The following is a 15,797-nucleotide window of genomic DNA, read 5'->3' on the forward strand; positions in this document are numbered from 1 at the left end:
TGAATGCAATGATGCGATTACTCGAGCACTTTTATGATTGGAGTACTGTCGGGCTGTTCTCCATTTCAATTATCGTGGAAGGGGAAGGTCCCTTCACTTTCATTCAGCAAGTCCTTGCAAAGGACTGCCTACCTTTCGCCAAGAATACGGACGTATACTTCATTATTGGCTGCCTGCTCTGCTCTACACCGCCGATGTCTTTTCCTGGAACACCATCTCTGAAGATTTTCCAAGACAGGCACTACTCACCAAACTATTCAAATTGTTTCAGCTTGTGCAGCTAGGCTACAACTAACGTAGACGTCCGTAGTTGTAGACGTTAGTAGGCTACAACTAACGTAGACGTCCATTAGTTGATGACTGCACAAACAGGACAGTAAATGATGTTTTGAATGCAAAAGATGTTTTGAATGCAACCTTTGATGCTATAGAGCTTGTTCAAAAACTCTGTTTTGGGCATCAGCAACTACCTGAGAAGATAAACCTCAATTCAGAAGATGAACCTACCTCACCAGATAAATGTGTTGTTATGATGCAGCTACGATGTAGATTCTGGGGAAAATCTACAAACTGTAATACAAAACGTTTTACCTGCTCAACTGTGAACTTGGGTACAGATCTGAGATTTGCTGGCATTTCTCTTCATGTTCCTACTATCTCGTTTCTAATGAAGATCAATAACAAGATACTGCTGAAAGAAAAGTTCTTGTAGAACTTTATTGACTCATGTTTGGTACCTGTAACACATGGTTTTATTTTGAGTTCGAAAGGAGGAGACGGCAGGCATCGCCAAGAATGGCGGAGTCTCCAGAATTTTTGCTTCAAGGCAGACCTCTGTGTACATGTTCGCATGTGAATACTATACAAACAACAATGCTGACTACGAATACTCACAAGGGAATTCGGCACAAGAATGAGATATTCTGTGAATTAAACACGTAACATAGTCATACGCCTTCCGAGCTTTGCGCAAGTCTCATGTTAAACATTGTCCTGAAGCATTATTGGCTGTGTAAAGAAAGGAGTCGAGCAAGCCAACATGCCTTGACAGTGCACAAACTACGGAGTTCTAAGACCGTAAAGGTGGCTGTTACTAAAAATACAATTTTTAACCCTAAAGAACATCTACCAAAGCTGCTACATTATCAATGAAGTTCAGCGGAAGCAAGTTCCTGCAGCATCTCTAAAACTTCGCGATATCTATAAAAAAATATAATATAATAAAATAATAGAAATAACATTCATTTCTGGATCTGTCGTTCCGATCAGTATTTTGCCCCTAAATTGCCTTCACCATGTTCATATCTTCAATTATTGTCCAATCACAATATGTTTGACATTCAGCCACGACGTTAGCAGAAGCCGCCAAACGGTGATTTATCAGAGTATGAAATGTGATAACACAACCTGTTATACTCAGTGGCAAAAGTACACAGGCCAGATCATCTGAAGCTGTTGTCAACTATGTCCGGCGTAGCTCCATATTATCAAACATCCAAAACAACGAGGATTCCGACTTGAAATTCCTCTCTTGAAACAAAACATTCAAAAGTAACTACGAATTTCAAAGTTCTTCATTGCATCTGGACTGCCACTATGCCCACATTTTCTAAGAACCTCCTACACAGAGTCAGGAATAGCAAACTGCGCTACAGAAGTGATAGACCTTTCGTATACATTTATAGTCCAGATGAAGACTGGTTTCCACTGGCATTGAGTCCACGTTTTACCATACTCAATACTGCCTCACCATTATGTTTCACAGTGCACACCAATCTAGTAATCTAAGTCATGAATAAATCTTGACCACTTTGAAGAAGTTAGAAATGAAATGCAAACATGGCTAGCGTCAGGAGCTTGTACCAACAGCTTACACTTGAAACTATCATCCTTGAAGGCATCGCCATAAATATTCAATCCATCAATGCCCTGCAAAAGTAACTGAAAAGAGGTCGGGCAAATCAATATCATCATAAATTGCAGTTCCTATCTCACAACTTCTCAATAGAATCAGAAGGAAAGGTCTCTATCAGATCAAACAAATTGATCGCCCAGGAAGAGAAACTCACACTGTCCCGGTCGAAATCACCATAAGTTATGAACTCCTCGATTACACGATAAAACGTCGAAACCATGTCATCAAACTGCACCTCAGCTAACCAATTCACACATAACAGTTGAAACTCTGGTATGTACTACCGATATCGATTAGGGTTTTCAAAAAGCTGATGAGCGCCAATCCGCGAGAGTTTATGGCCACATGTTAGAATCACATCACTCAATCGTTCACTTCTCTCCCAGTAAGAAATTCTCCACTAGCGCTTGCCACTATCAGGACTTGACGAACCACGCAACGCACTATCATGAAGCCATCGAAGCCCGTCCCGTAGAGGCATATCATACCACACCCAACAAATTCCCTCTTGGAATTACCGAAGTCATGAAGGAAATGCTATTCCTGAAAAAGATACGGGAGAATGTCAAAACATGCCGCCATTGAAGTAGGCATTCTCACTCTAACTAAGAGCTGGTTGCTGACCTGCGTCAAGACAACAAATGTCAGAAACTTTGTCAAACGAATAAAACCTAATTTGATACCACCAGCTGGCTCCTGATTGAATGTGATGTCGGTGAATCAGTTCCTATTGACGTAGTCTTCATTCCCCTCTTCAGAACACTGCCATGAGTGAATAGGCTCCAATTTTCATTCTTGCGCAAGCCGCTATGGCCGAGACCAAGTTGCCAATCCTAAGTTAGAGATACCAAATTTTGTAATCAATAACCGCAACAATAATAGCTATGTCTTGTACAAGATATTTGTTCCTATTTTCTCCCTAACTATCAATCTTGGTGGTTACTTATATTACTTCAATTAATTCTTAGTGGATAGCTGTCTTTCTATTAGAAACTACTTATTCTCCCAAGCTAATTTGTTCTAACTTGAATTTCAAAATTTGAGGTTTCTATGTCAATTGGATATCTCTAACTTTTCTTCCACTATCTAAACCCTATTCATTTGGTTTTGTATGGTTTGAGTATCTCCAACCTATTTTTTATTGTCTAGTTCCTACTTGTCAAAATTTGCTTATTGGATCAATTCTTCTAAACCACCTTTAGTTAACCAAGCTGGTTAACAACTACTTTTTATTAAGTTGTGATTGTTCATCTTAACCTATACAATACTAAATAAAAGAGTCAAGCTAAAAAAGACTTTAAAAAATTAAAATTAAAATTAAAAATCTCTTTAAATTATTTATAAATACTATCTTTTAAAATTTGTCTTCAATAATATCCAATCTATCAATTAATTCTTCATAGATTTATCTTACTAAGAATGTAATGAAACTAAATTTTTTATTTAATATATTCATATATATATATATATATATATATATATATACATAGCTTTAGTATATGTTAAGGATCTTTTAATAAAATTATTCTCTAATTTTTTTTTAAATAAATAATGGTTAAAAAGTGTTATTGAAATGGAAATCTAATAGACTTCTCTTGGACTATATAAGTTCTTTAGAAATTATCTTCTTCCTCTGAAACAAGTTATTCTCTAACATAAAACTTTGGTCCTAAAAATAAATTATTCTAATATAATATTTGGATTTTAATTTTTTTTAAGTTAAAATATATGTATACAAAATTCTAAAGTTGATATAGTAAATTTTTTTAATGGTGCTTTAGAAAATCTTTAATTCAGATTGATACACTTTAGTTTTCATAAAAAAAAAATAAAAAATAAGAATAAAAAACTTGATTTTAATAATTCTATAGATTTTACACAAATTTATAAAAAATATTTAATATTAATTATAGATATAACCAATGTCTTTACTTAAGTAGATATTGGCTTTAAAATAATAATGTCTAATTCAAAATATTTTTATGGTACAAAAATTAATTATAATATAAATATATTTTTATTTATATTTCATATCTAAGATAATATATAAATATAAATTTATAATAAAATAAAATAATATTTATTTTAGAAAATATTCATGATTTTTAGTCATAGACATAATTAATATTAGTAATTATATAGATAAGAAGAATTAAGTAGAAATAAATAAAAGAAGATAAATTCTATAATATCTTGTAGACAAGTTTTTTAGAAGCTTTATAAACAAAAATTTGACTTTACACATGACTATAGATAATTCGTATGTTAAAACTTGGCCAATAAGTTGGTAGCTTGTTGCACATGTTGCTTACTTGTGATGCAAGTTGGGTATGTGGTGCACATATAAAAAACTTGTCTCGTAAGTTAGACATGTGTCTTGTAAATTAAACACATGTAAGAGGTTCTATAGAATGATAACATCTGAATCTTAATTAGATAGTATATATAGATGCAAGAGTGAGGCCCTCCTTAATGTTGTCATCTCCTTTCTAGCTTCTAATCTAGTTTTAAGAGTGTTAAGCACATAGAACTAAGAATTTATTAGTGAAATTTTGAAACGAAAGAAACCTAGAAAATACTTTTGAAGATAAATTTTAAACGAGATGATTTAAATAAAATAAAATAAAATCAACAATTTTTTGAATAAGAATGTTAGAACAAAATATTTCGATTTTCAGTCTACAATGACCTCAACTACTTGATATTAGATTGGACTATGAATGATGAAACTCAAAATTATCTATGTAATTCTTTAATTTGTGTAATTCAGATTTGAATTGTAAAAAAATATTTATTAATTCATTTATCTAAGTAATTTCAAATCATCAAGTGGACACATTCCCCAATAAATCAAACCCAACAAACTTTTTGTGGATAAAATGGGATAAGATTAAGATTCGCAAAAAACAGGAAAGACAGGTAAAGTAGCAGGTGGAGGATCCAAGCCTTTCCAAGACACTCTATGCCCAAGAGCCCCGCCATCGAATCTCAGCAGGAATTGCACGCTAATATAAATATAGCAAACAGTCACACTTGGCACGTAAAGCAAGGCCATTTATTAATCAACTCGAGGTCGGATCCCCACGGCCACACTGGATCACAAGATGAGCCTCGAAGAAGGTCTTGTGCTGGCTGCGAGAAGATACGACGCACCGCGGCGACGTCCTTGACGACGACGACGCAGTCAATGCTTCGCCGCGCATGGGCGCGGCTCTTCGCGTCGAGAATCTGTGGAGAATCAGCAAGCCTCTGGGAGCCACTCAACTTGGTAATAATATCAGCAATTATGTCACAGCCTCCAGCCTGGTGTTCCCTGCCCTTTCCTTTATTTGCGGCAGGAAGGCAGGACTCCAGGCCTGTCGCTGGAATTCCCCTTGATTCCTCCCCCCGCCTTCTGCGATTTGCTCCTCCCAAGGCTAGACCCGCTCCAAGGGAATCTAGAAAAGGAAAGGAAAACAAACTAAAACCTAAAATAAAATAAAATAAAATATATTTTGGTCGTTTCATGCAGCTTGTGCATGTGTCGCGAGAGCGCACTTCTCTTTGTCAGTCTGGAACGGTTGTTGGGTTAGCTGGCTTACTTCTCACACAAGCGAGAGGCGTGCTTGGCGTCTGTTGCCGAGACGTTTGGTGCCGGAAGCGAGGAGGATTTGAGATTTGCTGTGAGTGATTCGTTTGCTTTGATGGGTCGCGATCGCATTCTCACTTTTCTGTAGTCCTGTCGTTTGAGATTTTTGTGTTGGGTGTCTGTAGATTGTAGTAATAATTGCTATGGAAGAGTTTGCTGATTTAAGCTGAATTACGGGACAGAGTTTTTTTTTTCTTTCCATTGTAATCTCGGATGCGCCCTAGTTCCTGGGTCCTTTTCATTCTGCCGTGATATTTCCAAAGATTATCAAAAATCTTTGTCAATCTGAGTGGTAAACAAGTTGGCTTCAAGGTATCCTCTTTTCTTGTTGTGAAGGTAAAGCTTTTTGGAGAGGCCGATTTAGAGCCTGTGAAGATGAACGGGGAGAGATACATCGGAGTGGCTTTGGATTTCTCACCAAGCAGCAGGTATGCTTTACAGTGGACCGTGAGTAACATCCTGCGCGAAAACGACCACCTCATAGTCATCGTCGTGAATAAGGAACCGATGCTCGAAAGTGGTCGATCAGCTCTTTGGCAAGCTACTGGAACTCGTAAGCCTTCTACCGTCCCTCCTCCAAATTACAGAATTGAGGCGGAGAACTCACGCGAGGTTTCGGACTTCTTTGATCTCTGTGTGCTTTTGAAATAGAATTCTCGAACTAATTTGATCAGCATCTGATACGTGAGACAAAAACAGCTTTCAGCTCGATGCCCTCGTGTGTCTGTGCTCATCATTTTAGTATTGTTCCACCTTTTTCGCTTACGATTAGAATTCTCTTCTCACGAGATGACATCTTTACGCGCATCTTCACATAATTTCATCTGCGTTTTCCTATACATATAATTTTTCGTTTCTGGACACTGACTAGGTTCTTTGGTTGGTATGTAGCTTTTGTCCCGTTGGCTGCTGCAGAGAACCCGGTCAATCAGCAGGCTTACCAACTGAAGCTTGACGAGGAAATCTCGAAGCTTCTACACGAAGCCGCTGCGAAGAAGGTGATCAATCGCTGCCTGGAACCACCCTCTCTCCTAGTTCAGTGTTGATATGTAATTCAGCATCACCAGAGATGGTCCCAATTATGCCATAAACGATCAGTTCCTTGCTAGAAATCCTTGATCAGCACCTATCAGATCGTTACCGTTGCATCGTGCAGGTTGTAGTGGTCTTCAAGATTTACTGGGGAGACCCCAAGGAGAAGATCTGCAATTCTGTGGTAGATGCGCCACTTGATTTTCTTATCATGGGATGCCGAGGCCTTAGCAGGCTCAGAAGGTACCATTGCCATCTCACAAATCCTACAGTTTGGATCACTTGAGTTGCGATTGTGCTAATTAATATATTAGTGTATGATTATTGGGCTAATCTCGATGCCGTTGTTGTCGTTGTTGTTGTTGTTGTCTCTTTCTCTTGTGATCTCTCGTAGCAAGTGAAGAACAATTCACGTCATATACTCAATATCAGTAAAGCTTGTTGGCACAGAAATGAACAGAAATTGATCCTTGGCATGTGGTTTTGCAGATCCATATTGGGGAGCGTCAGCAACTACGTTTCGAATAATGTGCCCTGCCCTGTCACCATTGTCAAGCTGCCACCCAGCTAAGCAATAGCAGTTGATGCCGCGTCAGGCAGGGAAACGATTAATATAATTTAGACTCATGTCATCGTTCCTACACACCTCTTCTCAACTCCCATAGTCATAGGGTCTGTAATTCAACTGGCGTTTTTCCCCTTGTTGTACTTACCTCTCAGTTAACAATTCTATTGAGCCGAGCAGCACCTATGTCCGCATCTAGAAGGAATTCTGCACCTTCTACCATGTGTTTATGATGGATATTAAGCGAATTTTTAATGCATCTGCTGTAACTAAAACTGTATGAATGTAAATGTATAGATGTTGAAACACCTTTTGGTTTGTTTTTACTAGATATCATTTTGCTGATGAATATCAAATTTACAAATAATGATTTCTTTTCTTTTTTGTTGCCATAGACTTTATCATATTACACAAATGAATCTATAATGTGAAATATAGAGTAACATTTTGATTGGAGCATAGAAATTTAAATTTGGGACCTCTTCTTAAAGGTATTATATCATTTTGAATAAAAAAAATATGGTATAACATCATTGCACAACACGAAGAATATAAAAGTGTAATTACACAGGAAGAGTAATCATTAATTGAAATGGTTTACTTAGCAATAGATCCAAACATGTAGGGCCTAGAAGAAGAAGGGAAAAAATAAAAATAAGAATAATGCAAAATGAAAATACTTAACTCACTTGAGAATAAAATACCTTAGTTAATTAGATTAAAATCCAAATAGTTAAACATAGAAATTTAAGGCAAGTTGGAAATATTCGACCCAACTAAAAAGTGGACATTAGAGTTAGATTAGACTAGGGAAAAATAATAAGTAGCCACTCAAACAAAGATGGCTGGCTACCATAATGAAATGAGAAAAGTAAAAGTGTACAACAAGATAATATTGAAGCAATATTGTTCTTTAATTTTTTATTATAATTATTTTATTGAATCAAAGTCTAATTTATACAACTTGTGTAATCTATGGTCTTTGTATTGTTTCACCTAATTCTTTTATTTTATGTTTTGAGCAAAGTTGAATTGTATGCATTTTGGCTTGCAACTATGGTTGGAGTAAAATCCTTCATAATATAGATTCTATTCTTTACTTATTTATTTTAACAAAGGCAATAGCATAAAACTAGTGTTGCAAATTGACATTTGTTACAAGGTAGCACAATTTGACAATAATTGGAAGTAGGCACTAAATCTAGACTAAACTTGCAATAGAATTTGGTTAAGTTCTAAATTGGTGGACTACAGACTAAAATATGTCCAAAGTACCAAACTCTTAATCAAAGGTTCAATGACAAGAGGTCAAAACTTTAGATTAGAAATAGTATAATTTTGTTCTTTTTCTTCTTTACTTCTATACATTCCTAACTCAAATAATTTTGTTGAAAAAATGTCTTTTTAATTGGCATAATATTAGAAGTTAAGAACAACTAAGAATAATCCATATATATATATATATATATATAATGGCAAAGATGGATTAACACAAAAGAATTATTTTAGAATATACAAGTTAGCATATTTTTAAGCATTGTACTGATAATTATAAAACATTACAACCAATTAAAAGAAATTGAGATTGAATAAGAACTTAATAATATATTAAAAATAAAGCAATGATCTTGAGGTTGAATAAGAGAGATTTAAAACAAGGTGAAATTTGACTAAAGTAATCGGAATAAATTTGATAATAAAATAAAAATTAATGTAGTAGATTTTTTTTTTTTTTTTTTTTTTTTTTAAATCAGTTACTTCAACATTTATTAAGCACAAAAAGTATGTAATTATATTTTGATTGAATTTATGCAAAGAAGTGTAATGAAATAAATTAAAGGATGTAAATCAATTATTTATAAATATATTTGTAAAGCTTGGTCCCAATAAATTTTAAAAAAGAATATTAAAAAACACATATTTTAAATAAATAATTAATATCAATTCTAATAAGTAACATTGTTATTGTGATAAAACTAATATTAATATTATGAAAGGGATTTGATTGCAATAAAAAAAACAACAAAAGAAATTGAAAATGTGAAAATCGAAGAAATAAAATAATATCAAAATATATATATATATATATATATATATATATATATATATATATATAATAATACTTTCAAAAATTAAATTATAATATTTATGAAAACAATATTTTTTTATCAAGGTGGCTCAACAAAATACAATATCATTACTAGTTAAAACAAATGATTGTATAAAAATAGGTATAACTTTAAAAATAAACTTTGTATGAAAATTTCAAAACTCGATCTAAGTTAGTATCTTATTAAAATAAAATTTTATATTATAATAAGTAATTTTAAATTTTAATTTTATAAAGACTAATTTTTTTGCAGAAAATAATAATTGTAGCTACTAACACAATATTACTAGAAGGGATTCTACTTCTCAAAAATATCAGACTTTAAAATGTTTAATGTTGATTTGATGTACATATTTATTTAGACTCTCTTTCATTAACATAAATAACTATGGAAAAAATTTGTGCTACGAGAAATTGATAGAAAATCTATAATTAATTAGATCTTATTTGATGACATTAAATTACACTAATCTAGTTATTTAGTAATACTTTATTTATTTATTTTTGTGGTTTATATAAAATATGATTAAATAATCCATCTAAAGTTTGTCATTGCAATTGAATTGAATAAATATTATATAATTTTTAAATGAATGGATTTGATTTAGATATAATATAATACTTGTGTATTTTTGATGTTCTTTTATTTTTAAGGATTTTTTTAACAATATATTTGAAAAAGAATTATCATATTTAAAAGACATATACAAATTATTTTTGGCACTATAATTTTTTTTAATATGTTAGTATGCTAAACCATGATTTATTTAATAAATAAATAACTAATACATGGACTACTGACAATGGAAAAAAAAAAAAAAAAAATGGCACAAAAACAAAAACCATAGTAGAAACAAGTTTATTAAGTATTTTCTATTTTTTATTAAATTTCATATATTTCTTTAAAGTTTTAAAACTTGTTAAATTTAATTTTAAAGAACTATTATAAGAACTAATGTTGAAACATAATTTATTTTCTCAAAATATACAAATTTATATATTAAATATCTAATTTTAATAATTTAAGTAATTTAACCTTTAGTCTCTATTAGCAATCAAGACATATCAAACTTAGAAGATTAAAATTTATTTCTATATAAATATAGAGTCTTTTTTAAAACAAATATCAATAGAATCATTGTTATAATAATTAAGAATGTTTAATTTTTATTTTTTTATTTTTTTATTTTGTTTTAATTTTTGTAATCTATTGCTATTGTAAGTAAAGAATTTTTTTGATTGACCATATTAGATAAATTTATAAAATTAAATTATACTTAGAAAAATTAATTTTGGCATTATTCTTTCAAATTATATGTTTAAAAGACATGGCATTAACTATTATATTTTTACCAAGTAAGATTAAAAATGTAGGATTCATATAATTAAATTTATTTGTAACAGATGCTAAAATCAGTTAAATAAATACAAGTAAATAGAAGTAATTGAAAACATACTAGGTAGCTAATATTTTTCAGAGAAACTTTGAAAAGCACAGAAATAAAATCATGATTTTTTAATGGTTTATGTACAAAAGATGTTTTTTTTATTATTTTAATTTTAATTTTTTGCTATAAAAATTTACCAAAATATATTAAAGTATTCTTATAAATATATTAAAGTATTTAGACATATAAGTATGTTTCTTAGAATTTATTGAAAACTTCTTTTGGTGGTAATATCTAAGAAATGGGAAAATCAAACTAAAAAAGGTAATTCTTCCATCTAAAGCCAAAGATTATATTAAGTTATGCAAATTTATTTAGGAACTTATATATATATATATATATATATATATATATATATATATTATGATCTAGCTCTATCTAAAGTCTTACAAATGAAAGCAATTGCCAATGACATAACATGCCAAAACATAGTAGAAGAATTTGTAGAGATTGTTTGTATGGCATTAAGGTCTAAGCGACAAAACTAGGAGAAGAAGCCATCAAGTTATTTCATGAAGCAATGAACAAGTTGCGATTTGATTCTATTACATATTTATAGAGTATAAGCTTAAACTTGATAATTTATACAATAGAAATGGAAAGAGAAATTTTAGATCCAACTCATAAATCTTGGAGTCTTAGTAAATCCAAATAATTAAATGTGCTATTTTTATTTTTATTTTTATTTTTTTGCTCTCTTCTTTGATTAGAAGAATGTATATTTTCAATTCAAAGTACAAAAAAAAGCAAAGTCAATATGGTTCTTTTGGCACAGAAAAGAAAGATACAAATGCATGGAAGACTCAAGTTAATCTTGGTATATATGAGCATTGTATAATATGTAGGATAAATATATTAAAAAACTATTATCCATAGATTTGGAGAATACTTTCAAAGAAGGCTCATTTGAAAATAGGCCACATTTTTATTATACAAAGTTGCCTTGAATCCAAGATGATATGGAGCTAGAAGATCTCTTTTTGTAGAAGTAAAAAATGAATATAATATTCAAAACAAATAGCAAATTTTAGATTCAAAATAAAGTATTTATAACAATCATTTAAAGTTTTTAAGAAAATTCACATTTTTAAAATTTTTAAATTATATATATCTTTTTTGCTTTTTAGAATAAAATTATGAGTTATTCTATGTAAATTGAATCTTAAATCAAATTAGATTTAATTTTAGAAAATCATCCTTTATGTTAACATTTATTTATCACAATTGTAGCATAAAGGATGATTTTATCATAATTTTGTTTTATGTCACTACCCTAAATAAATAACAAGCCAATCCATGAATGACCATTCCTTCTTAACGAATGACGCACATCATTCATTGAACGAATGATACACGCCATGCCACGACTGGCACACACCAAGTCAGTTCAAGTAATGTTCTGACAATACACGTAGAACTTGCAAATCGAGCAATATCGTTTCTTTTCCGTAACATTGACAAACTGCGGGGCTACATTTTGCGTTGAGATGGTGCACATTCAACAGCAGACATGGCGTTGGGTCCCTCCAGATAAAACTACTGACTAGAAACAGATGCAGCGGCGACGTCGAAAGAGCCCCAACTTTCACTGAACCGTGGGCAGACCGATCGCGCATCCAAGCGTACACCGAGCTCGATCTGTGCGGAGCGTGGACTGGTGTGAGATTGTGATCGATCTGGAATCGTTGCACAGCAACGTCGCCGATCGAGGTACCGCACTACACAATGGGGTTCTCGGAGCAGTGCCTGCCTGGCAGAGCAAGACGAACCTTGCCTTGCTTGAGTACACCTTCCGGGGGATTGTCCCATCCCTTCAAGTCACCAGCGCAATCCGAGACTGTCAGACTACGACTAGATGCCTGCACCACTGTGCACTCTCTGGATAGTAGTTTTCTATTCAATATGCGGTTGTCAGTCCAGGTCGTCGCTTGTGGACACGAAGCTGTAGGGTGGTGTCAGTCTGGAGATCGACGAAGACAAGCATTGCCAAACGCCGAACATCACGGAAGTTAATAGTTTCACCGAGGGTGACGTCAGTCCTTGCACGACGGCGCTTGCACGATCACATGATCGCCACGCACTTCTTCGTGATGGTGCAGCGCACTGACTTTGCCCTGAAGGCCTGAATTTCGTCTCATGTTCGAGCACTAGATTTTCACAAGCAATCGGATTTTCTGTATCTATTCCTCCATTAATCTTTTCCTCTCTCTCTCTCTCTCTCTCTCTCTCTCTTTTTCCGTCTCACTCTACACCCCCCCCTCCCCCCCCCCCCCCCGCCCCTCTCTGACCGGTTGATTGATGTGCATGTAGCCTCCCCGCGCGGACAAAAGTTACTAGTTCAATGCTACGTAGAGTAGATTAACGTCGCTGGCTTACTGGAATTAGAATCGGCAAAGTATAATTCTTCACACCATTCGGTGTTGGAGGGTTCATGTGACTGTAGTTGTGACTATTTTTCTGAAGGAGATAGAGACAATGACTTTCAGCAGTTTGGGATAATGAATGGACTGAAGTTGGTTCTACCCCAAGTTGAAGATTCCTATAGCTATTTGATGAAAGCTGCGTCACAAGCATTACCATGGTGCTCCGGACTACGATCGGAGGTCGCCAAAAAATGGCAGTTCATGCTCAACAAATTTGGCACTCAAGCAGAAGCCGGATGCAAAGATACGGCTGAGATCTTTGCAGAGGGAGGAGTACTGGTCGTGCGCAGTCAATCGTGTCCGTGGTCTAGTGCGAATATCCACCATACCAATCAATGCATAGCAAGTGACGCTTCTCAATTCTACCATATTTTGGAGAACTCATTCTATTGCGATACAACGCATGCTGACAGGTAAAAGACATAAACATTTGGTTGAATCTGGGAATGTACTTGTCATAAATTGCATGAGGCACTCGTTGACAGTTCTTCAAAAATATAGGCAATTTGAGTGAAAACTTTCACCGCATATTCAAACTACCAAGATGAAAGTGCCGCCTATTATGTCCAAGAGCGGTTTTGCAGTCAAAATGATAAGTATTCCTGTGTAAGAGTTGTATGCATGTTCCTAATGTCTATCGAATTCAATGATCGGAATGTTAACTTGAAGGCAAGATCTGAGGTGCAAGTACTGTGCGACGTTGGAGAATGAACTGACGAACTCGAAAGAGATGAATAAGTGGAAGTGGGCTGGTGAGAGCTGTGAAGATGCAAACGTCAAGCAGGCGAACCGATACTTCGAGCCGGGGACAACGATGCCGCTCATCGACCACGACAACCAAAAGCAGAAATATGGTCAGGTACTAATTCCAACATTGCAACTCCGTGTGCTTTTTTAGTCCTCGACCTTGAGCAGCCAAATCTTACCTTGCATCTTACTAACTGCATCAGAATCAAAATAATGAAGTGCAAGAGTATACTAATTTCTTGGCTCCAGGACGAGTGGCAGAACGGTCGAGCCTTGGTTCTCCTGAAACTGAAGGAACTCACCATGCGTGCAACGCAGGCAGAGCAAAGAGTACACGAGCTCGAGCAGTTGCTGCGAGATCATGCCCTCGTGGGCCTCGACGACACTTGGGGAGATTCCGAAATGGTCACATCTGCTTCTACATACAATTGCCTCAATAAGGTACACGATCCTTATCAATAGAGCCCCACTTGCAATGATGTTGCTCGTTGCGTCAAATTTTGTATATACTCTACATAAATTGTATGGATTAGAGTCCAACTTGACCCACTTGAACTGGATTGGATTGAAATCACTAGCAGCGATCAGAGATGCTGGTCTGCAAAATTGCAGAGTGCAACAAGGCCTTTAAGTCCAGCAAGACGCTGCGTCGTCACGTCCAGCAAAAGCATTCCGACACCACCCGGTTTTTTATGTGTAACCAGCTGACGGTGAACGGAGAGGTGTGCCACTTCGAGACGATCCACTCAGGGGTGTTGTCGTACCACCGGAAGTACAGCTTGGCTCATCACCGGAGAGAGGATTGGCACATCTTTTGCCCATTCTGCCAGATCAAATTCGCCCGGCAGCACGAAATGGAGCGTCATCGTCGAATCTGCAAGTTTCGGCCCGCTCCTTCTCGACCCTCCCCGCACTCCAAAGGATCGTCCGTCCAGTCAACGGTGACTGAAATGCCGTCAGAGTCGTGCCTAAATCATCCGCTGCAGCCATGGGGCTTTGTGGTGCCCGACCCAGGACACCACAATCACCAGATTTTCAAGATGTTTGACAGCAAATTCAACATTGAATCAGGTATCACATAGTTAAGGATAAGTCAACCTGTATGTCCTCGGCGACTCATGGCTGGGACGTTAGGTGTTTTGGGGTGACCCGAAAACTTGACCATAGTCTACTTTTTGCACAAAATATACCCATCAGATACAAAACTTGACTTCATTATGCTGCCCTTTGCTATAGCGTCTTTCAACCTGCAGAGCCTCGAACCTGAACTCCACAATACATGGCCTTCATTGAAATGAAACTTGCATCTGGTTAGTTACAATACTGACTGAGTTCATTCGTAATTAAGCAATCCATCTTGGGGGTGCTCTTTGATACAACGAGTCACTTGAGAAGTAACGAAGCGACATGCACTACCTTGCTAGTTTCTTCAGTACTGCTCCCAGCTGCTGGCTATGTTATCTCTTTCTGCAGCCGATTTGCGGGGGGGGGGGGGGGGGGGGGGGGGGGGTGATTTTTACACTTTCATTCTTCGTCACGACGTCATGGATGGTATTGATGACATATTTTACATAGTGCCATGAGCTTTTAAGTTCAAAGGTGAAGATCCAACGCAAGAAGAGTTGCAAAAAGTCGAGAACAGTAACATTGTGAGCCCTAAATTCTCGACTCTCGTCGATTGTTAATCTGACCGAAGACTACCTGATCTAATTTGCTACTGGTATCTCGAAGTCTAATGTCTTTGTGTCAACTTCCTGAAAGTTCTAGCAAATGGGCTTGGAGGGGGAAAGACTGCCTCGACCAGTCAAGGAATATGTGATTATGTAGCTTAATCTGCGTGGTGTTTACTTAATATTTATTTTATTTTTTATGTTTTGTTATGGAAAGCATCTACAAATAGTCAATATTGAGGAAGCAGACCTGACACAC

At 35.2% G+C, this 15,797-nt stretch overlaps 2 protein-coding genes and 1 long non-coding RNA gene across 10 annotated transcripts; 2 read left to right on the plus strand and 1 right to left on the minus strand.

Annotated features, from left to right (window-relative positions):
• Positions 1 to 1,453: 1,453 nt before the first annotated feature.
• Positions 1,454 to 2,541, minus strand: LOC149987308 (uncharacterized). The gene is made up of 2 exons (XR_016498995.1): positions 2,070 to 2,541; positions 1,454 to 1,941 (listed from the first exon to the last, which is right to left on the minus strand). It is a non-coding gene; the product is annotated as an uncharacterized LOC149987308 (long non-coding RNA).
• Positions 2,542 to 5,472: 2,931 nt separating this feature from the next.
• Positions 5,473 to 7,399, plus strand: LOC112272951 (uncharacterized). 3 transcript variants are annotated; one of them, XM_024501166.3, is made up of 5 exons: positions 5,473 to 5,746; positions 5,880 to 6,096; positions 6,435 to 6,541; positions 6,700 to 6,818; positions 7,065 to 7,399. In XM_024501166.3, exons 2-5 carry the CDS (start codon positions 5,919 to 5,921, stop codon positions 7,144 to 7,146), a joined length of 486 nt encoding a protein of 161 aa, XP_024356934.1. In that variant the 5' UTR covers positions 5,473 to 5,746; positions 5,880 to 5,918; the 3' UTR covers positions 7,147 to 7,399. The 3 variants fall into 3 exon arrangements, with proteins under 3 accessions (XP_024356934.1, XP_024356932.1, XP_024356933.1); XM_024501164.3 differs by having other exon boundaries at positions 5,473 to 5,577; XM_024501165.3 differs by having other exon boundaries at positions 5,473 to 5,577; positions 5,886 to 6,096.
• A 5,577-nt stretch (positions 7,400 to 12,976) lies between these two features.
• On the plus strand, positions 12,977 to 15,381 carry LOC112273145 (uncharacterized). Of its 6 annotated transcripts, none has more exons than XM_024501611.3 (4): positions 12,977 to 13,534; positions 13,791 to 13,980; positions 14,118 to 14,309; positions 14,447 to 15,381. In XM_024501611.3, the coding sequence occupies exons 1-4, from the start codon at positions 13,197 to 13,199 to the stop codon at positions 14,948 to 14,950; spliced, it is 1,224 nt and encodes a 407-aa protein (XP_024357379.1). In that variant the 5' UTR covers positions 12,977 to 13,196; the 3' UTR covers positions 14,951 to 15,381. The 6 variants fall into 6 exon arrangements, with proteins under 6 accessions (XP_024357379.1, XP_024357380.1, XP_073385376.1 ...); XM_024501612.3 differs by having other exon boundaries at positions 14,450 to 15,381; XM_073529275.2 differs by having other exon boundaries at positions 14,187 to 14,309.
• The last annotated feature ends 416 nt before the right edge of the window (positions 15,382 to 15,797 follow it).

The sequence above is a fragment of the Physcomitrium patens genome, chromosome 20 (assembly GCF_059467195.1).
Source record: "Physcomitrium patens ecotype Gransden chromosome 20, ASM5946719v1, whole genome shotgun sequence".
Lineage (NCBI taxonomy): Eukaryota > Viridiplantae > Streptophyta > Bryopsida > Funariales > Funariaceae > Physcomitrium > Physcomitrium patens.